Consider the following 26,975-nt stretch of genomic DNA (forward strand, 5'->3'; position numbering starts at 1 on the left):
AGAGACATACAAATGGTATCCATGAGTTAATCTGACTCTGGGGAAGTAGATAAAGGGCCTCATTGCCAAAATCCCCAAGTATCCCTTTAAGCACCTTTCAAAAAACCCAAGGACACTGTACAGCAAAGAGTATAAAACAAAACAAGACAAAACAAAAGCTACTTAGCTTAGGCTAAGGCTGAGTAAGGGCGCTAAGCTGAGGTTTTACTGTAGCTATTTACGGTGTTTCCTTATGTAACCCTTTGCTTGTCTCTCATTACTTAAAGGGTTACATCGAGGCGAATGCAGAGCAGAAGCTGTCAGTGTACTATCTCCCTGGGATCCCTGAGGTCTTCCACAAGACTTTCCAGCTGCAGGTGGCTTTCTTTGAGCCAGAGAGCATCACTCTTAGAGGAGAGGGCATCTTCCCCAGGGTGTGCCTGGACCTACCCAGAGAGCTCGGTATGTGCCTGTGTTTATTGTGGAGGTCTATCTCGATACTCTAAAACTGTTTTGTTGCAGTGTGTAACTCGCTATTCTTGTATTGTGTAGATGATGAGAGGTATACTGCAGTGGTGAAGGAGGCCAAGAAGGCCCTGGAGGAGGACAGGAGGGATGTGGGCATCAGCCGGCCTGCTACTGGAGAGGGCCTTCTGTCAGACATGGACTACATCCCTACAGTCAGTACCTACTGTATCACAATCACTCATCACTTTCCCCTTGATTCATGTACAGTGCATTTGAAAAGTATTCAGACCCTGGTGCCAATGTACACTACTGGTCAAAAGTTTTAGAACACCTACTCATTCAAGGGTTTTTCTTTATTTTTTACTATTTTCTACATTGTAGAATAATAGTGAAGACATCAAAACTATGAAATAACACATATAGATTCATGTAGTAAAGAAAAAGTATTAAACAAATCAAAATATATTTTATATTTGAGATTCTTCAAATAGCCACCCTTTGCCTTGATGACACCTTTGCACACTCTTGGCATTCTCTCAATCAGCTTCATGATGTAGTCACCTGGAATGCATTTCAATTAACAGGTGTGCCTCCATGGCTATGCATAAGTTAATTTGTGGAATTTCTTTCCTTCTTAATGTGTTTGAGCCAATCAGTTGTGTTGTGACAAGGTAGGGGGGGTATACAGACAATAGCCCTATTTGGTAAAAGACCAAGGCCATATTATACAAGAACAGCTCAAATAAGCAAAGAGAAATGACAGTCCATCATTACTTTAAGACATGAAGGTCAGTCAATACAGAACATTTCAAGAACTTTGAATTGCAGTCACAAAAACCATCAAGCGCTATGATGAAACTGGCTCTCATGAGGACCGCCACAGGAATGGAAGACCAAGAATTACCTCTGCTGCAGAGGATAAGTTCATTAGAGTTAGCAGCCTCAGAAATTGCAGCCCAAGTAAATGATTCACAGAGTTCAAGTAACGGACACATCTCAACATCAACTGTTCAGAGGAGACTACGTGAATGAGGCGTTCATGGTCTAATTGCTGCAAAGAAACCACTACTAAAGGACACCAATAAGAAGAAGAGACTTGCTTGGGCCAAGAAACACGAGCAATGGAAATTAGACTGGTGGAAATGTGTCCTTTGGTCTGGAGTCCAAATTTGAGATTTTTGGTTCCAACCGCCATGTCTTTGTGAGACGTGGTGTGGGTGAACGGATGATCTCCGCATGTGTATTTCCCACTGTAAAGCATGGAGGAGGAGGTGTTATGGTGTGGGGGTGCTTTGCTGGTGACACTGTCTGTGATTTATTTAGAATTGACTTAACCAGCATGGCTACCACAGCATTCTGCAGCGATACGCCATCCCATCTGGTTTGTGCTTAGTGGGACTATCATTTGTTTTTCAACAGGACAATGACCCAACACACCTCCAGGCTGTGTAAGGGCTATTTTACCAAGAAGGAGAGTGATGGAGTGATGCATCAGATGACCTGGCCTCCACAATCCCCTGACCTCAACCAAATTGAGATGGTTTGGGATGAGTCGGACCGCAGAGTGAAGGAAAAGCAGCCAACAAGTGCTCAGCATACAGTGGGGGAAAAAAGTATTTAGTCAGCCACCAATTGTGCAAGTTCTCCCACTTAAAAAGATGAGAGAGGCCTGTAATTTTCATCATAGGTACACGTCAACTATGACAGACAGAATGAGAAAAAAAAATCCAGAAAATCACATTGTAGGATTTTTTATGAATTTATTTGCAAATTATGGTGGAAAATAAGTATTTGGTCAATAACAAAAGTTTCTCAATACTTTGTTATATAACCTTTGTTGGAAATGACACAGGTCAAACGTTTTCTGTAAGTCTTCACAAGGTTTTCACACACTGTTGCTGGTATTTTGGCCCATTCCTCCATGCAGATCTCCTCTAGAGCAGTGATGTTTTGGGGCTGTCGCTGGGCAACACGGACTTTCAACTCCCTCCAAAGATTTTCTATGGGGTTGAGATCTGGAGACTGGCTAGGCCACTCCAGGACCTTGAAATGCTTCTTACGAAGCCACTCCTTCGTTGCCCGGGCGGTGTGTTTGGGATCATTGTCATGCTTAAAGACCCAGCCACGTTTCATCTTCAATGCCCTTGCTGATGGAAGGAGGATTTCACTCAAAATCTCACGATACATGGCCCCATTCATTCTTTCCTTTACACGGATCAGTCGTCCTGGTCCCTTTGCAGAAAAACAGCCCCAAAGCATGATGTTTCCACCCCCATGCTTCACAGTAGGTATGGTGTTCTTTGGATGCAACTCGGCATTCTTTGTCCTCCAAACACGACAAGTTGAGTTTTTACCAAAAAGTTATATTTTGGTTTCATCTGACCATGTGACATTCTCCCAATCCTCTTCTGGATCATCCAAATGCACTCTAGCAAACTTCAGACGGGCCTGGACATGTACTGGCTTAAGCAGGGGGACACGTCTTGCACTGCAGGATTTGAGTCCCTGGCGGCGTAGTGTATTACTGATGGTAGGCTTTGTTACTTTGGTCCCAGCTCTCTGCAAGTCATTCACTAGGTCCCCCCGTGTGGTTCTGGGATTTTTGCTCACCGTTCTTGTGATCATTTTGACCCCACGGGTTGAGATCTTGCGTGGAGCCCCAGATCGAGGGAGATTATCAGTGGTCTTGTATGTCTTCCATTTCCTAATAATTGCTCCCACAGTTGATTTCTTCAAACCAAGCTGCTTACCTATTGCAGATTCAGTCTTCCCAGCCTGGTGCAGGTCTACAATTTTGTTTCTGGTGTCCTTTGACAGCTCTTTGGTCTTGGCCATAGTGGAGTTTGGAGTGTGACTGTTTGAGGTTGTGGACAGGTGTCTTTTATACTGATAACAAGTTCAAACAGGTGCCATTAATACAGGTAACGATTGGAGGACAGAGGAGCCTCTTAAAGAAGAAGTTACAGGTCTGTGAGAGCCAGGAATCTTGCTTGTTTGTAGGTGACCAAATACTTATTTTACACCATAATTTGCAAATAAATTCATTAAAAATCCTACAATGTGATTTTCTGGATTTTCTTTTCTCAATTTGTCCGTCATAGTTGACGTGTACCTATGATGAAAATTACAGGCCTCTCTCATCTTTTTAAGTGGGAGAACTAGCACAATTGGTGGCTGACTAAATACTTTTTTTTCCCCACTGTATGTGGGAAGTCCTTCAAGACTGTTTGAAAAGCATTCCAGGTGAAGCTGGTTGAGAGAATGCCAAGAGTGTGGAAATCTGTCATCAAGGCACAAGGTGGCTACTTTGAAGAATCTAAAATATAAAATATATTAAGATTTGTTTAATACTTTTTTGGTTACTACATGATTCCATATGTGTTATTTCATAGCTTTGATGTCTTCACTATTATTCTACAATGTAGAAAATAGTAAAAAATTAAATAAAGAAAAACCCTTGAATGAGTAGGTGTTCTAAAACTTTTGACCGGTAGTGTATATAAAAAATAAATAAATGAAATATCACATTTACATAAGTATTCAGACCCTTTACTCAGTACTTTGTTGAAGCACCTTTGGCAGCGATTACAGCCTTGATTCTTCTTGGGTATGACGCTACAAGCTTGGCACACCTGTATTTGGGGAGTTTCTCCCATTCTTCTCTGCAGATCCTCTCAAGCTCTGTAAGGTTGGATGGGGAGTGTCGCTGCACAGCTATTTTCAGGTCTCTCCAGAGATGTTAGATCGGGTTCAAGTCCGGGCTCTGGCTGGGCCTCTCAAGGACATTCAGAGACTTGTCCCGAAGCAACTCCTGCATTGTCTTGGCTGTGTGCTTAGGGTCGTTCTCCTGTTAGAAGGTGAACCTTCGCCCCAGTCTGAGGTCCTGAGCGCTCTGGAGCAGTTTTTTTTTCAAGGATCTCTCTGTATTTTGCTCCGTTCATCTTTCCCTTGATCCTGACTAGTCTTCCAGTCCCTGCCGCTGAAAAACATCCCCACAGCATGATGCTGCCACCACCATGCTTTACCGTAGGGATAGTACCAGGTTTCTTCCAGATGTGACGCTTGGCATTCAGGCCAAAGAGTTCAATCTTGGTTTCATCAGACCAGAGAATCTTGTTTCTAATGGTCTGAGAGTCCTTTAGGTGCCTTTTGGCAAACTCCAAGTGGGCTGTCATTTGCCTTTTACTGAGTAGTGGCTTCTGTCTGGCCACTCTACCATAAAGGCCTGATTGGTGGAGATGTGCAGAGATGGTTGTCCTTCTGGAAGGTTCTCCCATCTCCACAGAGGAACTTTGGAGCTCTGTCAGAGTGACCATCGGGTTCTTGGTCACCTCCCTAACCAAGGCCCTTCTCCCCCGATTGCTCAGTTTGGCCGGGGCGGCCAGCTCTTGGTGGTTCCAAACTTCTTCCATTTAAGAATGATGGAGGCCACCGTATTCTTGGGGACCTTCAATGCTGCAGACATTTTTTGGTACCCTTCCCCAGATCTGTGCCTTGACACAATAATTTACATTTACATTTTAGTCATTTAGCAGACGCTCTTATCCAGAGCGACTTACAGGAGCAATTAGGGTTAAGTGCCTTGCTCAAGGGCACATTTACGTCATTTAGCAGACGCTCTTATCCAGAGCGACTTACAAATTGGTGCATTCACCCTATAGCCAGTGGGGAAACCACTTTACATAAGATTACTTTATCATATCCCAGGTATTCCTTAAAGAGGTGGGGTTTCAAATGTCTCCGGAAGGTGGTGAGTGACTCCGCTGTCCTGGCGTCGTGAGGGAGCTTGTTCCACCATTGGGGTGCCAGAGCAGCGAACAGTTTTGACTGGGCTGAGCGGGAACTATGCTTCCGCAGAGGAAGGGGAGCCAGCAGGCCAGAGGTGGATGAACGCAATGCCCTCGTTTGGGTGTAGGGACTGATCAGAGCCCGAAGGTACGGAGGTGCCGTTCCCCTCACTGCTCCATAGGCAAGCACCATGGTCTTGTAACGGATGCGAGCTTCAACTGGAAGCCAGTGGAGTGTGCGGAGGAGGGGGGTGACGTGAGAGAACTTGGGAAGGTTGAACACCAGACGGGCTGCGGCATTCTGGATGAGTTGTAGGGGTTTAATGGCACAGGCAGGGAGGCCAGCCAACAGCGAGTTGCAGTAATCCAGACGGGAGATGACAAGTGCCTGGATTAGGACCTGTGCCGCTTCCTGTGTAAGGCAGGGTCGTACTCTCCGAATGTTGTAGAGCATGAACCTGCAGGATCGGGTCACCGCCTTGATGTTAGCGGAGAACGACAGGGTGTTGTCCAGGGTCACGCCAAGGCTCTTCGCACTCTGGGAGGAGGACACAACGGAGTTGTCAACCGTGATGGCGAGATCATGGAACGGGCAGTCCTTCCCCGGGAGGAAGAGCAGCTCCGTCTTGCCAGGGTTCAGCTTGAGGTGGTGATCCGTCATCCATACTGATATGTCTGCCAGACATGCAGAGATGCGATTCGCCACCTGGTTATCAGAAGGGGGAAAGAGCTGAGCTCTACGGACAATTCCTTCGACCTCATGGCATGACCTCTTGCTCTGACATCAAAATCAAATCAAATTGTATTCGTCACATGTGCAGAATACAACAGGTGTAAACCTTACAGTGAAATGCTTATTTTCAAGCCGTTAACCAACAATGCAGTTTTAAGAAAGAATACCCAAAAAATCACAAAAAAATACAATATAAAATAATACGAAATAAAAGTAACAAATAATTAAAGAGCAGCAGTACAAATAACAATAGCGAGGCTATATACAGGGGGTACCGGTACCGAGTCAATGTGCGGGGGCACCGGTTAGTCAAGGTAATTTAGGTAATATGTACATGTAGGTAGAGTTATTAAAGTGACTATGCATAGATAATAAACAGAGAGTAGCAGCAGCATAAAAGTGGGGGGTCTGGGTAGCCGTTTGATTAGATGTTCAGGCGTCTTATGGCTTGGGGGTAGAAGCCGTGGGACCTTATATAGACAGGTGTGCGTGCCTTTCCAAATCATGTCCAATCAATTGAATTTACCACAGGTGGACTCCAATCAAGTTGTAGAAACATCTCAAGGATGATCAATGGAAACAGGATGCACCTAAGCTCAATTTCGAGTCTCATAGCAAAATGTCTGAATACTTTATTTTTTTTAAATAAGGTATTTTTGTTTTTTATTTTGAATACATTTGCTAAAATTGATAAAAACCTGTTTTCGCTTCGTCATTATGGGGAATTGTGTGTAGATTGATGGGGGAAAAAAACAATTTAATCCATTTTAGAATAAGGCTGTAACGTAACAAAATGTGGAAAAAGGGAAGGGGTCTGAATACTTTCCAAATGCACTGTACATAGATCTCACCGTTATGATTGTCTTCATAAGACGAAAACAAAGCTAATATGTTCAATTTGTATGGCAGACATGATACCTGTGCTGTGTGGACAGATGTGTGTGAAATTGATTTCTGTCTCTCTGAGTGCAGTATGATGCCCTGCTGCAGATGGAGGTAGAGAGGCTCTTGGTGAAACAGAATGCCATGGCTATTGAGAAGAGACAAGGGGACAATCGAGACACGCCTGTATCCATTAGCAAATGGCGCAAGAAGCTTAGCAGGTAGGCTCACATGTAAATGCACCATCACTCCATGGCTATGCATACTGTATATTCGGCTCATTACTGAAATTGGGATCTCATTGTGACTCATGTTTAGGTTCCTCCTGCCGGAGTACACACTGGATTTTGGCTATGTGATCCATGGTAGTGTTCCTAACCACATAGTCAAAGTGACAAACACTGGACCCATGTCTGTGTCCTTCCGGGCTGACCGCCGCCCACTCACAGGCACAGGTAGGTTCTCCAGTATTACTGGCCAACTTTAAAGTAGCTACATATGGAGCTGTGTGGCTGTTTGGGGAATATTATGGATCATTTTTAACAATAGATTTGTTTGTTCTCCAGGATTTGTTGTAGAGCTGGATAGAGTGAAGAATCTGCCCTATTGTGAGACTGAGACTTTTGAAGTGAAGTTTGACCCCCGTGGAGCAAATCTGAATTTAGGGGAGATCAACACTGTCATGCCTATACAGGTACAGTAGGGAAACTGCCAAAAGTTCTCTACTTCAGTACATCCAATTTATTTTCTAAAGCTTCCTGAGTGTATTTTATGTTTTATTGCTTTTCCACCACATGCATAAAATATTTAGACCCATCGTTTTTTTAAGGTCAAACAGGCTGAATGTGCCATGGTGTCATTGTGCTGTGTGCTGTGATTGCCAGGTGGTTGGGGGCCCTGCAGTGCAGGTCCATCTTTGTGCCGTAGTCACCATGCCCTCCCTCACGGTCTCCACGGATACGCTGCAGTTTGACAGCATTCAGTGTGGGCTGTGTCAGGTAACCACCGTCCAGCTGTTCAACCCCGAGCCTGTCCCCTGTGAGTGGAGCATTGCAGAGGAGCAACGGCCCAGGAAGAAGGTACACTAGCCAACTTATGCACCAGTACACTCTATTGCCTCCTGGTATTTTAGATACTTGTGCTTTTTAACCTTTTATTGCAGTGGGCTAAATCAGGGTCACACAGAGCTAATCTTGGTAGTCTTAAACAAATCTACTTTGAAGCAAAAGTTTACACCTCAAACACATGGGCTTAGAAAAAAGACACACCTATACCATGTCAGATATAGAGTTGAAATGTATTACCTTTTTTGTTTGCATCCCAATATTACACTTTATATACATCACAGAAGACTGAAATGTAACAAAACCGTTTGACATAGAAACACCGGATTTTCGACATAAAAAATTAATATTAATAACATTCCACCCATGAGGCCAATAGAAAGCGATTTGGTCATTTGACTGCAGGAAAGGCCTATGGATATTTTCACAAACAGCAGGCAGCAACTGTGGTGAGTGTGATAGAAGGAGTCAGGCGCAGGAGGGTAATCACCAAATGCAGAGTTTATTCCGTCGTACACACATAGCGCTGGATAGCGACAAACGAAACAGGCACAGGGGAAAATCTACCCTGGCAATACAAGGTAACGGTAGCTCCAACAATAACAGGCACAGGGGAAATATCTACCCCGGCAATAACAAGGTACGAGTAGCTCCACCGAGCTACACTACTCTCACAAATAAACAATCACCAACAAGGACAAGGGGGGCAGAGGGAACACTTACACACGGACTAATGAGGGGATTAGAACCAGGTGTGTGTAATTAACAAGACATGACAAATGGAATGATGATATATGGAGCGGCAGTGGCTAGTAAGCCGATGACGATGAACGCTGAAGCCTGCCCGAACAAGGAGGGGAGGCAGCCTCGGCGGAAGTCGTGACAGCAACACTGTAGAGTAAAAAAGAACACACCCTTCAAATAGAGAACTAGTCAGTGTGTTTACCTTAAATTATGTGCTGTTACCAGTAAAACAAATAGCTAATTAGGTGCATTTTTGTTCATTATCTCCTGTTTTATGATGGAGTAAAGATTTAAAAACTGGATATTAAAGGTATTAGCTGCAAGGCTTTGGCTAATTTTTCTTCTTGTCTTGTATCTTCGGAGGATAATTATAGACCCCAGGCCCCACACTGAGTCTACAGTCAAGCTCATCTCATTCATATTCTGGGCTTTATCTTTAACAATAAGACTTCCTAGTATTACAGAGTAAACCCACATCATGATACATATATTCCCAAGTACAAAGTCCTCTTCAGTAATTAAGTTATCCACATAGATATTCATTTGGGATTCTCTAGTTAGGCTAGGGTATAGATATTGTATATCTGTTATTTATGAACTGTTTATCATTGTTATAAACTCAAGGAATATGTGTCTATGGCCTGTGTGTAGATTGACAAGCATGTCCCCCTCCACCTGAGACGGAAGGCCAGATTGGAGCAGCGTCCTCCTCCAGTGGTGTTTGAAATGCTACCTTCAACAGGCGTGCTGTATCCTGGAGATAGAGTCAACGTCCAGGTCAAATTCAGCCCAGCCGAGGGGGTAAGGAAAACCAGGGGCCCATAGCAGTTCAATATATTTAAGCTGTCATGACTACAAGGAACATTGCTCTCTCATAATGACAGAAAAAAGTGTGACCCTGTCTCTGTCTCTTGTCTGTTCTGTTAACACTGCATGTCGACATTTGCACAGTATTTCCAGAGCTCATCTTTCTCATGAATGATGGAGTCAGGTTGAGCTGGGAGACACAGATAAGAGACCAGACTCACAGAGGGCCTTATCTCTCTCTGCTTCAGTATGGATCTCCTCTATCAGATACACACATACCACACACACCCCAATGACAGGTCTGGTGCCTTAGAGTCTTGATGGAGTCTCGTGGAGATTAGCTGAACCTAGCTAAAAGTTTGGTGAAGCCTCTACAGTACGTGACTGGTTGGTCTAAGTAATGTTAAAGAGTCAGGGAGAGACAGACACCACAGGGAATACTGGGAGAGAGAGTGTTGGCTGGGCTGCAGATGGTGTCTGGTTGCTTCCCTGTGATGTAACTGTCATCTTGGCTGTGTTGTTCGCCATAGAGGGCGTACAGCCAGAGGCTGGTGGTGTCAGTGGCCCAAAGCACCCAGAGGATGCTGCTGCTGGCCCAGGGGCAGGGAGAGGAGCCCCAGCTGGAGTTCTCCTCCTCTGTGCTGGAGCTGGGACCCACCCTGCCATTCAGTGCTGGAGAGGAGGCTGAAGTGATCGTACGGAACCCCTGCCCCTTTCCCATTGAGTTCTACTCCCTGGAGTTTGACAAGAAATACCTGGAGGAAGAGAAGGTGAAATCAATTGACTGCCTCTAATGGTGCACTGTGGAAGACATGGTTCTTTTCATTAATTAAAGAAAACATTTTGAGTGATCTCCTTGGTTCCGTTTCTGTTTTCTTAACTTTCAAGCACTAAGAAAGAATGTTTAAGAGCTTTAGATTAAATCTCTCCCTCTCTCTTAAGATTCTGCGTATGATGAAGGGCTATGATGTCCAGAACGTCCTGCTGTTGCCCCCACGCGCCCCAGGAGAGTCACTACCTCCTGAGCTAATGGACTATTACAATGAACACAACTGTGAGGAGGAGGATGGTAGGTCTGCTCTGCAGTGGAACCACACTCTTATTTGTCATTCTGCAACCAGACTGTCCAATTATCTCTTATCAGGATGGAGAAGACATATCTACAAAATGGGAGCCTCTGCAGAGCAGTACATTAATATTTACTGATGGCTTACTTATTTAGAAGTCATGTATAATCCATAGGGGTGAGCTCTGGGACTTACTGTGTAAAGGGCCTAGTTTGATCTGCAGTGGAAGCTTTGATTTGATCTGGGATCATCTGTAGTGGAAGTTCTCACTGACTCAGAGCTTTATCTGGTTCCCCAGAGTCCAAGGCTGGCTCCCCTAAAGATGAGGAGGCATCTGAGGCAGGGGATAAGGGAGAGCAGGAGGAGGAGATAGCCACCCCACCCCTTCCAGAACGACTCGTGGAGGAGGAGAAAGAGGCAGCTCCCTCCAAGGATGGGACGCCATGTGGAGGTACTGAACAAGACCAAATATATAACATTAACATCACAACACTCAGAACAGTACAGATTACCTTGAAGAAACAGACAAAATAGCTGAACATCACTCACGCTGCTCACAGTACACAACTTTGCCACAGGATACCACGGACACTATAATAGTAATAGAGAGCAAAGACAGCAGGTATCATGTTGCATTCTGTCATAGACCTGATCAAAGACACCGTGGAAAGCAGGACTGCCAGTGTGGGGGACCTGGAGGTCAACCCAGTGTCCAGAGCTATTGCACGCCACATGGGCATTGACCTGTCACCTGAGGGCCAGGCTGCACGAAACCGCCGGGGCATCGCAATCATTGTGCATGGGGCTCCCCTCTCAGGTAAAGAGTGGCACATCCACCAAAGTAATTCAACACTTTCAACACTCATTTTTTTCTTTCAACCATTTGCAAGTATTCTGTGCAGGTAAAACAGGCACAGCAGTGACTCTGGCCAAATACTATGGAGCAGCGTGTCTGAGCATTGATGCTGTGGTGCTGGAGGCACTGTCCTCAGGGATGACCTCTGCTGGCCTGCGGGCCCGAGAGCTGTGTGCCAAGGCTGCTATGGAGCATGCTCAGAAGAGGGTGGAGGAGGCCGGTGAGTCTCAGCTTAATGGATAGGTATTTCTGGTGTGTCTCACCCGCTCAGCCAATGATAACTGTATCAAACAAATTATAATTTATGGCATTAAAGCCTAACAGTAAACTATCTGTGGATGAACTAGGCTATATGCTGTGTTTGTAGTTGTCTAACTGTAGGTGTGATGTGTGTGTGTGTGTGTGTGTGTGTACAGCCCAGGCAGTGGTGGAGGTGATGGGGCCTGCTGGTCAAGGTGTTGGTACTCTGAGTGTGGAGGCTGTAGCCAAACACACAGCTGAGGGCAGTCAAGTCATTGACCCCAAGGCTCCAGCCTCCTCCATCTCTACACGTAACAAGAACAGTGTTGTGGGAGGGAAGAGGATCGACGGATCACAGCCCACCGCCCCCTCAATGGTACCCACAGACCATCACAATAGTGTGTATTACTATATCAAAGCTAGGATACAGTTTGTAATGCCTCTTATTAGTGCTTGCTTTCTGTGCAGGGTTGTGGTCCTATCCACCGGCAGCTGAGCATCAGTGGGAGCCAGGTGGGAGAGCTGGGCCTGATGAGCTGCCTGCTACCAGACCAACTGCTGGTGGACATCCTCTCAGAGAGACTACAGGTGTCGTACAGTACTGAGATACACAGAGCCTATATGGGCCTCCCAGTCCTTGGTCTGGGATGGACCCTCAATGAATCTCCTGTGTGATACTCGAGAGTGTTGATGATGAATGGGATGTATGTGTTGTCCCCTGGCAGCTAAGTGACTGTCACCGGGGTGTTGTGATGGACGGGCTGGAGACGCTGTACTGCCTCTCCCCCAGCAGCACCCTACAGATCATCCTCAAGGCCTTCAACAACAGATCCTTCATCTACATGGTCAACCTCTCCAACAACTACTATGCCTTCAAGGCCAAGGAGAGGGCACAGAGAGAGGCAGAGGGTGAGGACAAGCTAGGCCAAAGGAGCTGGGAGCTGTGCTAAACTAAACAATAGTTTGAGGTAATTACTACGGTGACTGGTAATAATACTCCTCCTTCCTTCACAGAGGTCTTACAGAGGGAGCAGGCTGAGAAGGAAAAGCTGCGCTTGCAAGAAATGGATGAGGAGGAGTATGATGCCCTGCCAGAGGAGGAGAAAGAGCGCATCGACCTCAGACACCTTGTGGCACTGAGAGAACGAAAACGCAGGTATTGGATGAAAAATGCTTACGCACATATTAAGTATAGCAATGTTAAACAATGTGTACAGAATGTGTCTTACTTAGAGAGTATGGTTTAAATAGACTGGGATGTGAATAATTTATGTTAATGTAAATGTATGTACATGTTATAGGGAACAAGAGCGGGCAGAAAGGGAACAGGAGGAGAGGAGACAACAAGAGGAGCTAGAGAGAGTGAGAGAGGAAGAGGAGATGAAAAAGAAAAACAAGAAAGGCAAGAAGGAGCCTGCCAAGGAGGACTCATCAGGGAAGAAGAGTCAGCTTGGAGGAAAACAGGTCAGTCAACTGTGTCACACGGTATTGTAGAATCATTGGAACTGTAAATCTGTATATTCTCAAAAAAAATTATGTGAATATTGGCTATAGTTGAAGCGTAATCTGTATTATCTGTGACTGTATATTATAATTGTTATTTAATGTGGAAATGTGGAGACTTTTCTCTGTTGTTAATGTTTGGTTGTTGTTATGTTTTTGTCTTTATCTTTGAGTTGGGGGGGGGGGGGGACACAAGAAAATAGTATTTATGTAATTGTTGATTGTCCTATTTGGAACAAATAAAAAAATGTGTAAAAAAACAACAACTGCATCACACGGTGCTCATTGCAGTGCATAGGAGAAGTGGTAGCATAATAAATGACATATCTTAATGTTTTCCTCCTATATTTCCACTTTACACTGACAGTCTGCAAGTGCTCTACGCTCAGAGACAAAACTGGATCAGCCGGTGAAAGATGGGAGAAAAATGTCCTCCTGTGCTGATGGCAAGGAGTATAAAGACTCTCCCACAGAGGGCACTAGGGAACCAGAGGAGGGACCCAAAAAGAAGAAGCCCAAAGAGGGCAAGGCAGGGGGGCAGGAGGAGTCTCCATTACCAAACGTGGACCCAGAGAGAGAGCTGGTATGATACCCTCATAAATACCATGTGAAGCATAAAAACGCACAGCCATTACGTGACAAACAACTTTTGGATATAAACTAGTTCCTCTCCTCCTTTTACGATTGTACCTCATATCATTTATAGCTGACACCCAGAGGAATAAAACATATTTAATAGCTGTTTAACTGGCCTATAATTGAAACTCCTCTACTCCTTCTGTTCCCTGTAGTCTAGTGAGGGTGACCGACTGCTGTTGTCTCGGTTCAAGCTCTACGAGCAGAGCCAGCCCCAGCTTCTCCACATTCTACAGTTCTGGGACCGAGCCCAGGGTCAACTCCTCCAGCCCCTGTTCTCTGAAGACAACATCCAGGAGCCAGAGGAAGTAGTCCCTGAGAGACAGGCCCCCTCCGGCAAGAAGACCAAGAAAGAGCGGGAGAAGGAGAAGGTGGAGAAGGAGAAGGAGCGCTTGGAGAAGGAGAAGTTGAAGGCAGATGCCACAGACATGAAGCTGGTGTCTCCAGCCCCTAGCCAGGCCCTTCTAGCAGTGGAGGGGTCTGAGGGAGGGGACAGGGAGGCTGCACCAGAGACTGTGCCCCACATCATCCTTTCTGTTACTGGGAGGGACTATCTTAGCGGAATAGAGATCCTGAAGAGCAACAAACTGCCGCCTCTTGAAGAGGTAGATACTTATTTCCTTATTTATTGCAGTAATATTGTCCCTTCATTTTATATTTTCTCCTTATGACGAACTTTGATAAAAAGCTTTAAATGATGTCGACTTACTCTGTACCTCAGGTGTTGGATGGTTTAGGGCTGGGACCCAAGGGCCCTCCTATCCCCCCCTCCACTATCTTCTCTGTCATCCCCTACCCTAAGAAGAGGCCTGTGCCCAGTGCACAGCAGATCACTAGTTGCTTCACCTTCATGGTGCCCTCAGTCCCAGAGGATCCAGCAGGGGAGAAGAAAGCTGCAGACATGGAGGCTGAAGCTGAAGGCTCAGTCAAGGTATAATTGGTCCTCCATGGAAAATAGCATAACCTGACACATCAAACCACTATTGCCACCATATTCACTCGTTTATTTTTAACTTCTTGCTCACTCTGAAAAACACCATAGATGATACCGTAATAACACTATGTCTAGACCAGGGATGGGCAACTGGCGGCCCAACTCAGTCGGGATCTCTACTTACTGTTGAGAGTTAGAATAGAATACACAAGGTGCAATTTTGAAATTTGGTTGTGCATCAGCAGTTTTTTTCTTATGTCACTCACTGACAGTCACTCAATTTGCACATGTCAGCTAACAATGTTTAGATTTGTAAGTTAGTCTAGCGGCCAGCTATCTAAACTTATTCATGGTTGAATTACCGCCTAGGGGGCCCCCATTGATTTTGTTAGTCACTCTCACTCAAATAACATATTAAAAACTGCAAGCATTTCTCTCAACCCTATGGCAAAATGTGTAGAATTGCAGGAAATGTGTTATAAAATTGCAAAATCTTCTCTACGCCCCCTGGGGAAAATGTGTAGAATTGCAGGAAATTAACTCTAAAACCACTAAAATGTTTTGCTCACAAAATTGCTTGTGTGGGTATGGATGTGGGTACACAGACCTACGAGCCACTGCGGCCTCTTGGTTTAATTAATGAAGCTATTAATCATAGCCAGGTCTAACTGAATGGGTCTTACAGGAAGAAGTGGTGACCCCTACAAAAGGACGGGGGAAGAAGGCAGACACAGGCAGAGAGAGTCAGAAAGACAAGAGACGCACCCCAGCCAAAAAGGGGGCCAGGTCCAATGACTCTCGCTCCCCTCCTCTCAACGCTGTGACTCCCTTATCTGACACTGAGCAGTGCCAACAGGAGTCCCAACAGGAGCGCAACCAGCGGTGAGATCATCTATACACTACAGAAGAATACACACTAATGTGCATAAATGTGACTTAAATGTGTTGTTTTCTATAGACTCACAACATTCCGCTGGAATGTCCCACCCAATGGAGAGGTGAGCCTGAAGATCTGGTTCCACTCTCAATTGCCTGGCAAGTTTGACCAAACACTGAACTTTGAGTTGTTGGGTACAAAGAGACGGTACCAAATGTACTGTAGAGGCATCTGTGCATATCCATCCATCAGCAAAGACGTAAAGTGAGTATTGTTATTTGTTTCTAAAATACATTTGTGTTTTTCAGTCCTTGTGAAATAGAACCAATTTATATACTTCAAGATGCGCTATGCAGAAGTCGCCCTGCCATTTCCTGGTTGCTAAAATTCAAATAGTTAGCCTAATTTCAGTTTATGTGACAAAACAAGCAAGTATAATGTAGAGAATCATTGTACCATCTAAACCGCTGTGAAATATATTTTCCATATCCTAAAATATTTGTATTTTCAGCTGTTTGAAACTGGTGTACAAAACCAAAAGTAAAAGACTAAAAGACAAAACTTAAGAATTGGGAAGCATAGAAATAGCACACATAGAACAGATCTACCACTTCTTATACTTGCTTTCAATGAGAATGACAGATCTATAACACACATGTCTATGTGAATTTGGTCAGGTCACCCAAAAAGTTACATATTGCAGCTTTTAAAGGTCCAATGCAGATGTCTTTATCTCAATAAATCATTTCTGTGTAACAAGAACCTTACTGTGATTGTTTTCAATTAAAATGGTCAAAAAGAAACACAAATAGCTTAGCAAAGAGCAATTTCTCAAACAAGAATTTTGCTAGGACTGTCTGGGAGTGGTCTGAGTGGGGATGATTCCATATGTGTTATTTCATAGCTTTGATGTCTTCACTATTATTCTACAATGTAGAAAATAGTAAAAAATTAAATAAAGAAAAACCCTTGAATGAGTAGGTGTTCTAAAACTTTTGACCGGTAGTGTATATAAAAAATAAATAAATGAAATATCACATTTACATAAGTATTCAGACCCTTTACTCAGTACTTTGTTGAAGCACCTTTGGCAGAGACTACAGCCTCGAGTCTTCTTGGGTATGACGCTACAAGCTTGGCACACCTGTATTTGGGGAGTTTCTCCCATTTTTCTCTGCAGATCCTCTCAAGCTCAGTCAGGTTGGATGGGGAGTGTCGCTGCACAGCTATTTTCAGGTCTCTCCAGAGATGTTAGATCGGGTTCAAGTCTGGGCTCTGGCTGGGCCACTCAAGGACATTCAGAGACTTGTCCCAAAGCCACGCCTGCGTTGTCTTGGCTGTGTGCTTAGGGTCGTTGTCCTGTTGGAAGGTGAATCTTCGCCCCAGTCTGAGGTCCTGAGCGCTCTGGAGCAGGTTTTCATCAAGGAAATTTCTATACTTTGCTCCGTTCATCTTTCCCTCGATCCTGACTAGTCTCCCAGTCCCTGCCGCTGAAAAACATTCCCACAGCATGATGCTGCCACCACCATGCTTCACCATAGGGATAGTGCCAGGTTTCCTCCAAACGTGACGCTTGGCATTCAGGCCAAAGAGTTCAAGCTTGGTTTCATCAGATCAGAGAATCGTGGTTCTCATGGTCTGAGTCCTTTAGGTGCCTTTTGGCAAACTCCAAGCGGACTGTCATGTGGCTTTTACTGAGGAGTGGCTTCTGTCTGGCCACTCTACCATAAAGGCCTGATTGGTGGAGTGCTGCAGAGATGGTTGTCCTTCTGGAAGGTTCTCCCATCTCCACAGAGGAACTCTGGAGCTCTGGCAGAGTGACCATCGGGTTCTTGGTCACCTCCCTGACCAAGGCCCTTCTCCCCTGATTGCTTAGTTTGGCCGGGCGGCCAGCTTTTGGAAGAGTCTTAGTGGTTCCAAACTTCTTCCATTTATGAATGATGGAGGCCACTGTGTTCTTGGGGACCTTCAAAGCTGCAGACATTTTTTGGTACCCTTTCCCAGATCTATGCCTCGACACAATCCTGTCTCGGAGCTCTACTGACAATTATTTCGACCTCATGGCTTGGCTTTTTCTCTGACATGCACTGTCAACTGTGGGAACTTATATAGACAGGTGTGTGCCTTTCCAAATCATGTCCAATCAATTGAAATTACCACAGGTGGAGTCCAATCAAGTTGTAGAGTCTCATAGCAAAGGGTCTGAATACTTATGTAAATAAGGTATTTCTGTTTTTGTTTTCATATAACTTAGCAAAAATTTAAAAACCTGTTTTTGCTTTGTCATTATAGGATATTGTGTGTAGATTGATGAGGATTTTTTTTTTGTTCATCCATTTTAGAATAAGGCTGTAACGTAGCAAAATGTGGAAAAAGTCAAGGGGTCTGAATACTTTTCGAATGCACTGTATATATTTCCACACTATGAGGTTGGAATAATACTGTGAAATTGTGAAAATTAGGATAATTCCCTTTTAGTGTAAGAGCTGCTTGAAAAGACAGCCTGAAATTTCAGCATGTTTCAGTGGGATGGAGTTTTGGACTGCCTGGTGACATCACCAGGCGGTAAATTAGTTAATAGACCAATAAGAAAGAGAGTTCTGCACTGGGCCTTTAACTGAATTTTGTCAGAGCTGTTCTAAGTTTTATTATAGGTTTATATGTTTTATTATCACTGTAAATGATGTGTTGTGTGTCGTTTGGTCTCTCCCAGGATGGTGTTTGCCCACAGTAAGAGGGTCCTTCAGTCTGATGAGGTGCTGCAGAAGACCTACATCATTCGCTCTGGCCTCTATGAGTTTGGCCCGCTGCTCTGTGGGAAGACCAGAGATAGGTAAGGGGAGATTACCTTCCACTACCCTACTTTATTCACTGTAACTTCATAGAGGACGCATGTGTGATGCATGCCTGTGTGTTACCATAGGTATAAAGAGAGGAAGTATCCAGAGAACATCGAAAGGCTGGTGATACACAACAACTCCCCACTGGATGCTGAGATTCACTTCTGCTTCCAGCATGACACCAAGGCTACCACCTACCTACTGGACCCTCCCAACATGACCCTCAAACCCAACGAGAGACAAGTAGCCAATCAGAACTACTCATAACATAGTAGAATGTAGTCTGAGCTGTCAGAGTTGTGATACAAACATACCAAGAAGGTGTCATTGTCACTAATATTATCAATGAACAGTTTCACATCCATTTATTTTTTATTTTATCAGTATACAACTGTAATAACCACATTTTGTACTGGTTATGAAACTTTGTGTGATAATCACAGTGTACCACTTATCCACGGTTGTGCCCTGGCAGGAGCTGACCGTGTGGGCGTACCCTACAAGCCTGGGGCAGATAGAGGACAGTGTGGTGTGCTGTATCAAAGAGAACCCAGAGCCAACCATCTTCCGCTTCTCCTGTCGTGGGGTCCGGCCCGAGCTCGAGATTGAACCCAAGCAGCTGCATTTTGATAAGATTCTACTGTACAGGTCAGGGAATTAATGAATGCTGTAGTCCACATTGCACAGAGCTACTGTAGTGCTTTTTAACATGTGTCAGTTTCAAAGTACAGGATTTTGTTTTCGTCATGGTAGTTTTCTGTTGATTTTCCTTTCGCCACTATACTCCATTCTCCCTGTGCTGGTTGTGAACCTCAGGAAGGACACAAGGAATATGTGCCTGCGTAACAACACGCTGCTGCCTGCAGCCTGGAGGCTGAGTGGGCTGGAGGTGCTGGGCGATGAGTTCAGTGTGTCTCAGGACCAGGGCATCATCCTGCCACACTCTGAGTTCTGCTTGCAGATGCATTTCAGAGCCATGAAGCCCATCAACCTGAAGAGAGCCATTCGCCTCGAGGTACAGTACTGGATGATGATTGATTTGATGTTTAGTATCATCGACTGTTGCATTATTCCTGTTTATCTCATATTGTTGTTGTGTGACTTTCTGTCTGTGTGTTGCTGTGTGTGTTAGGTGTCCGATGTGGAGAACATCCTGGGTATTGTCCATACAGAGAACATACAGATCCTTGCTGAGGCCTACAACGTGGCTCTGGACATCACCTTCCCTAAAGGTCTTTACAGGAGTTCTCACAGACAGATACACTTGTCTCTTTCACACATGCATCATTTTACCAGCTCCCTTTGATTTGGATGAATTCCTTTTCATGTTTTTGAAAGGGAAATGAATGGTGTTTCCCTTGATCTACAGTATGTGTATTTGTATTTTAGGGGCTGACGGTGGTCTAGACTTTGGAACCATCAAAGTATCTGAGGAGGTCAAGCTTTCTGTGAACATGAAAAACAAGGGCAAATATGAGATAGCTTTCAAGTGAGTATCAATCAACATACACTATCCTAAAGCTAACTATTAATCATATAATTTTTTACCAAATTAAGCACATTATCCCCCACCCCTCCCTCTGCCTCCACTTTCCCAGGTTCATCCTGGAGGCCACAGATCCAGCCATGCCAGACCTGAACCAGATCTTCACCATCACCCCCCAGAAGGGCTCCCTCAACCCCAACGATCGGCCCACATGCGTCCAGTTTGTGTTCCGCCACAACAAGGAGGTGTCCATCCGAGAGCAGCCAATTCTGCGCTGTCAAGTTAGTAGACTCAACCATAAAACTTGTGCTTGTAACATTTTACAACAATGTGAAGAGTTTCAGTAGTATGCTGCTTCAGTTTCAGTATCCACTGGTGCGTTAAAGATGTCTGCTTTTTCTCACAGGTGATTGAGCCAAATATTGCAGAGGGTGGAGAGACCATTGCCATCATTCCCATCAAAGTATCAATCCAGTCCCTCTTCTCGAAATACAACATCATGCCCTCCAGTGACATTAACTTTGGGCCACTAGTATACGGCTGCCGCAAAACACAAACCTTCACCATAGAGAACAAGGGAGACTTTGAGATCCGCTTCAACATCAGCAGGATGTGTAAAGACCTGCCACAGCCTGCCCAGAGGAGAGGGTATGATCACCACTATGAACTCTGACCTCACTGTATCTCAACTCCTAATACTTCCTGTATTTGAGCTCTTTCTCTGTATAACCCAAAGTCATGGAATGCCACTTTATGTCTCACTGCAGCATTGTGGGGAAGAGAACATCCCGTGAGAACCACTCTGCTAAACCCCTCACTGGAAACAAAGTGCGGCGAGCTGAATCCATCCAGAAGGACATGGGCATGTCCACTCTGGTGAGAGTCCCTCCTAGTATTACAACATACCTACAAATTTGGGACTAACTTCAGCAGATTTAAATGACCTTAATGAACAGAAACATTTGAATATGTATCCCTAATACACCACTGCCCCATCCCCATGCCTCCCTCCCTTCCCCTGTGTGCAGGCCCGTTTCACCATGGGCGTGTTCTCACTGGTGCCTGGTTTTGGTATCCTGGCGCCGGGCGCTCACCAGGTGGTCACGGTAGACTGTGTGGCAGAGCAGGCAGGACGCTGGCAGGAGTGCCTGGCCCTGGACATCACTGACCGAGACCCCTCAGACAATCCAGGTGGTATCCCCTACCGGCTTGTGGCCGAAGTCTGCATGTCAGGTGTGTATATGAGTTAGCAATGGTTGAGAAGGAAATGTGAAATAACGTTACCCCTGGCCGTGAGCGATTCTCTGATCTGATGAAATTGGGACTCACTTTCCAAATTCCTGCTAATTCTCATTTTTTTCTACAGGGATTGCATACAAAGACATTGCCTCTATTTTTGAGGAGCACCGTATCTGCAAGACCAGCACCATGCTGTACTGTGAGCAGTTCCGTGATTCCATGGGCATCTATATTCAGGACGAGAACAAATTTGTTTTCAATAATGTTCTGGTGGGTCATCCAGCCAAAGCTCGCTTCCGCCTCAACAACAACGGCAAGGTGCCCTGCGAGCTGAGCCTCGCAGTCAAACCTGTCCTTACTAAGGTATGGGTGGTTTTCTGATGAACATGTTTATGAAACAGAGATTGAGTGTGTTTGTAGGCTGTATGGCAGCAGTGCGAGCAGTGGCTGTTTGTCTGTTTCAGATGTCAATGCGTAGCACGGAGGTGTTTGAGCTGATGCCTGGCAGGCTGTCTATACCCAGTCACTCTCATGCCTTTGCCATCATCACCTTCACCCCTCAGACCATGCAGACTTACCATGCTGTGTTTGAGGCCACCCTGGAGGGAGCTACCAGGTACATACCTCAGTTTGCGTGTATGTGTGTGCATACGTGTGTGTGTGTGTGTGTGTGCATACGTGTGTGTGTGGGTAAACATTTCTCTCATCATTCACTCTCCTGTATTTCCTAGTCTGCAACCCATGGCCAAGTCGAAGGTGTTGGTGTTTGATTTAATGGGTGATGGCAATCTGCCCAGTGTGACTGTTCTGAGACCAGTCCTGAGGACCAGCCGTGGACACCCTCTGCTGCAGTTCAAACGGCTGCTGGTGGGCCGGGCCCAGACCCTGCCCCTGGTGCTGAAGAATGATGCCAATGTACCTGCTCATGTGAGAACAGCCTCTGTTTATATGACGTTTTAATTGAAATAGTTGTGATTAAATGGAACAGTGCTGTTTATATATTGGCATTATTTGACTGCTTTGCAGATTCACATTGATCTTCTGGATAAGATGGGGGTGTTCACCTTGAGAGCTGCTCCCAACACCAACTGCAGCAACATCTCCTCATCACACATAGAGGCCGAGGCCAGGACAGGTTGGTACGGTATACAACTGGTCCATGAGAAAACCAGCAGAGACACTGTATAGAGACACTGTATAGATTGTTTCAACTCTAAAGTTCTTCCTATCCATCCTTCCTCTCCCCTCAGAGAGACAGATGGCGCACACAGCCTCCTTGGTGCTGTTAGGCGGCCAGCAGGCAGAGTTTGAGGCGGAGTTTAGTCCCGTGGTGGCTCAGAGCTTCGAGGCCAACATGCGCCTCCTAGTGGTGGACAACCAGTATGAGGAGACAGTGGTGCGGCTGCTGGGGGAGGGCTACCATGACGTCGTCTCCCTGGACAACATCAACAGCAATGCTCAGCAAAAGGAGTGCTCACCAGATGGTAAGGCCTCAAAGCTTTTTAGAATGATACTGCAAAGGTATACATGTTTTCCACTACTTCAGGACCTTAGTTTAATGTGTGTCCCTCCCTTGTATTTTGTCTCCAGGTAAGGGGGACCTGCTGTTCTTTGGAGACTGTCATGTGTCCAGGCCCTACCAGGAGACCTTCACCATGACCAACCTGAGCAGCAGTAACGTGCTGAGGTTTGAGTGGCCGGCCGACGGCCCCCAGGTCTGCTTCTCCCCCCAGGTGGGCCACCTCCATGCAGGCTGTGCCAAGGAGGTGACCGTGACCTTCTGCTCAGAGCAGCCTGTGGTGCTGACCGCCCAGCCTATGAAGTGTAAGCTGTGCAGGGTGGTGTTCCAGCAGCCTGTGGACCAGGTGCCAGACTGGGATGACCGCCTCAGGACCGTCAAGTGGGTCGACTCTGGAAAACAAGTGGGGAGTCAACAGCCTTCAAAGAAGAAGGTGAAGTCACACACAGATCTGTGACTGACCGCCCAGTCATAAAGCAGCTAGGATAAAGCAGAATCTTTCATGATTTTTTAAATGTATATATAAAATGGAAACACATTTAATTTATGCAGAAGCTTTACTTGCACTGTATTTATGTGTATAATGACCCATGAAGGAAAGAGAGGCAATTCAATTTAAATTGAGTGTGTCCTGTCTGTCCCCAGGTGATTGAGACAGACCCAGAGCCAGTCCACTGTGTAGTAGAGAAGTCATTCAGGGAGACGGAGCTGCGCATCAGTGCTGTGTGTGATTATGCCAAGTTCACCTGCAACGCAGAGACCATCCGCTTCAAGGACACACTGCTCTATCAGACCAGAGTGTTCCCGTAAGTTACTGTCTGTTTGGGTTTCTGTGCCTATCATATGTAAATCTGTTCCTCTAATCTTCCTCATGTCCCATGGTGTGCAGACTCCAGATGGTAAACAAAGGCAGTGTGAAGCTGGAGTACTCATGGCAGGTCCTGATGGACAAATATGGAAAAGGTGTCCACTTTGATCATGGAGGTAACTTTCAGACACTGCCTTCTGGTTTTGAGGGAAAATGTAAAAATATGCTATCAATATACTGTATGTACTGTATATCAGCAGACCTTATAACTCACATGATCTGTGCTCTATATTTCCAGACGTTAGCCCTCGTTCCTGTCAGAGCAGTAGATTAGGGGTCAGACCTGCCAGCTCTTTAGAGAGCGTGTCATGCCTGATGCTGGGTGACCCAGACCTGCCACCCTTCTCCGTGGAGCCCAGTGTGGGCATCATCAGCCCTGGAGCCACCCAGACCTTCAGGATCAAGTTCTCCCCCTTGGAGGTAGCAGAGTGTGAGGCCAGGCTGGTCTGCAGGTCAGGATCACGAACACAGACACACACTTACAAATCAAGGCAGAGTTAATTTTTGATGTGTCTGTGCTTTCACACTTCCATCATCTCAAATACTTTATTTATGTGTCTGTTTTATGACAGCATCCCCAACCTGAAAGACGAGCAGAGCCCCACCATGGTGGTGTGTGGTCGCAGTTTACTGCCCTACTGCCACTTCCACCTGGAGGACTCAGACTACATCAGTGGAAACAGACGTAACCCAGAACTACGTGGTCCTCATGGGGCACTGCCCAGGGCCCCCCTGGACCCCAACACCAGGGTCATAGAGTTCAGATCTGTGGGCATTGGCTCCTCCATCCCTAGGTGGGTTGATCACTCATACCATAAACATGTTCACTACTTTTGAATGGTATATTTCATTGTATCTTTTCCCCTGTACAGGCAGTTCAGCATTGTAAACCCCACCAACAAGCTTTACTCCTTTATCTGGAGATGTGAAGATGCAGGTGCCTCCCCTTTCCAATGTCTCACACCCAATAACTCCATTCAGCCTGGGAAGAAAGTAGAGGTATGGCTTATGTATATTGTGCTTCACTTTGAGGTGCTTGAACACTGATAAAATGTCAGCTACTCTTACTGCTTTTAGTGCAGCTCCAGCGAACCCTGTTCTCTGCTGTTTTACTATTTTGCTGTGAGAAAATGTCAGCTGTAAAATCTCTAATTCTTCCCGCTGCAGGTATCCTTTGAGTTCCAGGCCCAGGAGCCAGATACAGTGGAGTCATTCTGGACCTTCCTGATCCCAGATCAGAACCTGTCTGTGCCCTTCCTGCTGGTTGGAACAGCTAGTGAGCCTGTTGTCTACATGGACCATGCCCATCTTAGCCTGGGAAACCTGCTAGTGGGTAAGTGCAATACAGCAACTAAGGTAGAAAATACCCACTGCACTCAAATCATTATCATATGAGATCATTCTTAATAACATTATCCTAAACACAACATCAGTGTCTTATATATATATAACCTGTGAACATTTGTTGTGACAACATGTCTCTCTGTGAATGTCTCTGTAGGACGCAAGGCTCACCAAACAGTGTATCTGCTGAATGGAGAGAATCAGCCCTTTCAGTTCTTCATTGAGGAAACGTCCCGTTACTCAGAGGCCTTCCTAGACAGCCTGCAGCTGGAGCCCATGGAGGGGGTGGTGCCACCTAAAGACAGGTGTGTACCTCAACTTCATCGGTGATACACCTGAATCTAATTTAATAGAATGGTGTATCAGCCTAAGAGGGATTGTCTGTTGTTACAGTTAATGTATTGTCAGAGTGATACCCTTGACACAAAACATCCTCTCTCTCCTGGTGTCCTGCAGGTTCCCTGTGGTTGTGTCTTTCACCCCGACACAAGATGGAGTGGTGACCTTTAACCTGCTGGTCCAGGTGAAGGGGAAGGTCCAGCCCCTCAATATGAACGTCAAGGCAGAGGGCTACAGCATGAATGCCTGTGTGCAGTGTGAGAGCACAGAGGGAGGCGTCACCGAGCTGTCTCCAGGCAACTCTCATCATCAGGTGGACTTCAAACAGGTGAGAAATGTTGGCTTCAAAGCTTAAGACAGACAGAAAGGCTCATTATACACTGAACTCCCCTTAAGCCTTTGATGTGTGAAATACAAAGATCATGCAAATTCATAGGTAATTTTTCTCCCCTTTGCCCTATTTGAAGTTTTAGAATGACATTTTTTTTCTTCCTTTTGCTTTTTGTCCTTGTTCAGGTGGAGCTCAGTGATACGACATTGTGTTCCTTCTTAGTGTCCAACCTGGGGAAGTTCAATCTGGATGTTCAGTATGAGTTATGGGGCCCGGCGGAGATGCAGCGCCACCTAAAGGTGGAGACAGACAAGGGGAGTGTGGAGGTGGGCAGACAGAGCCGCTGTACTGTCACGTTCTTCCCCCTGCAGAAGTGTGTGCTCAAAGACGTGGGCCTCAACATCAAGGTGAGCATCTCATCTTAGCATAATTGCTCTCCCTTTTCCTCATGTCTACTGTGTGTATGATTCCATTCTATGAATGATTCCATCTCTCTCCTCTTCAGATTAAGAATGGGCCTGTGTTCAGCTGCTCCATCCTGGGTTCAGCAGTTGCCCCTGGCCTTGATTTCTCCTTCTTGAAACACAACTTTGGAATGAGCTTTATCTACTGTGCGGGGATGGTGCCAGCCACACATACACTGATCATAAGCAACAAGGGAGAGAGAGGGATCAGGTAACAGCTGACAGGTTGCCTGGCACTTTGTCTGTGTTTGAGCGACAACTTCAAAACCTAAACAAAACAGCATATATCCATTGTCAGGCTCGCTGTCAGACCATTTAATTTCCTCTCAAACTACCAAATGAAATGTAATGAAAAAGACAGAGGGCCTCACTGCACTGGCAGGCAATGGCAGACTTTATATATCAGTGTTTCTCAATGAGGGAGCTGCCATAGCAGGTTATTGTCCTCTCCAGTCTAGATTGTCAGTTCTCCAACACCCCATTCCTGGAGGTGGGCTTCCAGCCAGAGGTGCTGCCCCCTGGTGGGTCCATGGAGGTGCCCATCACCTTCTACCCACGGGAAGCCATGCGCTACCATGAGAGAGTGGTCTTCGAGATCAATGACTGTGCCAAGCAGGTGGTCGAGATCCTAGGTCAAGGCATTGAGATGAAGGTGAGATGTGGCTTGTGTGTGTAACAATGTGCGTGTGGGGAGCTTGCGTGTGTGTGTGTTCATGCTTGTGTGTCTTTATGCATACCTCCCCTGTGAACCTCCTCCTAACAGGTTGACTTTGAGGACCCCAGACACAAGGTGGTGAATCTGGGGGCTCTGCAGATTGGTCAGAAGATCAGGAGGGTGATTCCCCTGGTGAACAATAGCCACTCCTCTCTAACCTTCTCCCTGCTACTCAGCTCTACTGTACACACTCTGCTGGACTCCAGGGTACGCCTCACAACCACCTCCACACCACTGACACTATTCCCTCTCA

At 45.7% G+C, this 26,975-nt stretch overlaps 1 protein-coding gene across 1 annotated transcript in view; it reads left to right on the forward strand.

Annotated features, from left to right (window-relative positions):
- The window catches only part of hydin (HYDIN axonemal central pair apparatus protein), a gene marked incomplete at both ends in the record, with an annotated part of 91,972 nt that overhangs the window by 59,404 nt on the left and 5,593 nt on the right, over positions 1-26,975 (forward strand). The window contains 50 exons of the mRNA XM_084171896.1: positions 267-441; positions 532-659; positions 6,940-7,070; positions 7,168-7,304; positions 7,416-7,543; positions 7,734-7,928; positions 9,309-9,458; positions 9,995-10,234; positions 10,407-10,533; positions 10,830-10,982; positions 11,178-11,348; positions 11,434-11,607; positions 11,804-12,003; positions 12,078-12,215; positions 12,353-12,536; positions 12,642-12,783; positions 12,929-13,091; positions 13,498-13,713; positions 13,922-14,371; positions 14,488-14,697; positions 15,386-15,582; positions 15,659-15,841; positions 18,291-18,410; positions 18,501-18,660; positions 18,893-19,065; positions 19,234-19,432; positions 19,550-19,649; positions 19,807-19,906; positions 20,016-20,184; positions 20,310-20,551; positions 20,671-20,779; positions 20,932-21,136; positions 21,270-21,505; positions 21,607-21,758; positions 21,874-22,069; positions 22,169-22,277; positions 22,393-22,626; positions 22,733-23,094; positions 23,307-23,467; positions 23,551-23,645; positions 23,768-23,981; positions 24,102-24,323; positions 24,402-24,528; positions 24,697-24,862; positions 25,031-25,178; positions 25,330-25,540; positions 25,729-25,950; positions 26,049-26,218; positions 26,461-26,659; positions 26,771-26,929. Of these exons, the coding sequence (XP_084028022.1) occupies positions 267-441; positions 532-659; positions 6,940-7,070; positions 7,168-7,304; positions 7,416-7,543; positions 7,734-7,928; positions 9,309-9,458; positions 9,995-10,234; positions 10,407-10,533; positions 10,830-10,982; positions 11,178-11,348; positions 11,434-11,607; positions 11,804-12,003; positions 12,078-12,215; positions 12,353-12,536; positions 12,642-12,783; positions 12,929-13,091; positions 13,498-13,713; positions 13,922-14,371; positions 14,488-14,697; positions 15,386-15,582; positions 15,659-15,841; positions 18,291-18,410; positions 18,501-18,660; positions 18,893-19,065; positions 19,234-19,432; positions 19,550-19,649; positions 19,807-19,906; positions 20,016-20,184; positions 20,310-20,551; positions 20,671-20,779; positions 20,932-21,136; positions 21,270-21,505; positions 21,607-21,758; positions 21,874-22,069; positions 22,169-22,277; positions 22,393-22,626; positions 22,733-23,094; positions 23,307-23,467; positions 23,551-23,645; positions 23,768-23,981; positions 24,102-24,323; positions 24,402-24,528; positions 24,697-24,862; positions 25,031-25,178; positions 25,330-25,540; positions 25,729-25,950; positions 26,049-26,218; positions 26,461-26,659; positions 26,771-26,929 (8,952 nt within the window). The remainder of the gene's footprint in view (positions 1-266; positions 442-531; positions 660-6,939; positions 7,071-7,167; positions 7,305-7,415; positions 7,544-7,733; positions 7,929-9,308; positions 9,459-9,994; positions 10,235-10,406; positions 10,534-10,829; positions 10,983-11,177; positions 11,349-11,433; positions 11,608-11,803; positions 12,004-12,077; positions 12,216-12,352; positions 12,537-12,641; positions 12,784-12,928; positions 13,092-13,497; positions 13,714-13,921; positions 14,372-14,487; positions 14,698-15,385; positions 15,583-15,658; positions 15,842-18,290; positions 18,411-18,500; positions 18,661-18,892; positions 19,066-19,233; positions 19,433-19,549; positions 19,650-19,806; positions 19,907-20,015; positions 20,185-20,309; positions 20,552-20,670; positions 20,780-20,931; positions 21,137-21,269; positions 21,506-21,606; positions 21,759-21,873; positions 22,070-22,168; positions 22,278-22,392; positions 22,627-22,732; positions 23,095-23,306; positions 23,468-23,550; positions 23,646-23,767; positions 23,982-24,101; positions 24,324-24,401; positions 24,529-24,696; positions 24,863-25,030; positions 25,179-25,329; positions 25,541-25,728; positions 25,951-26,048; positions 26,219-26,460; positions 26,660-26,770; positions 26,930-26,975) is intronic.

This window comes from Coregonus lavaretus, assembly GCF_964263955.1.
Source record: "Coregonus lavaretus genome assembly, chromosome: 11".
In the NCBI taxonomy this organism is placed as follows: domain Eukaryota; kingdom Metazoa; phylum Chordata; class Actinopteri; order Salmoniformes; family Salmonidae; genus Coregonus; species Coregonus lavaretus.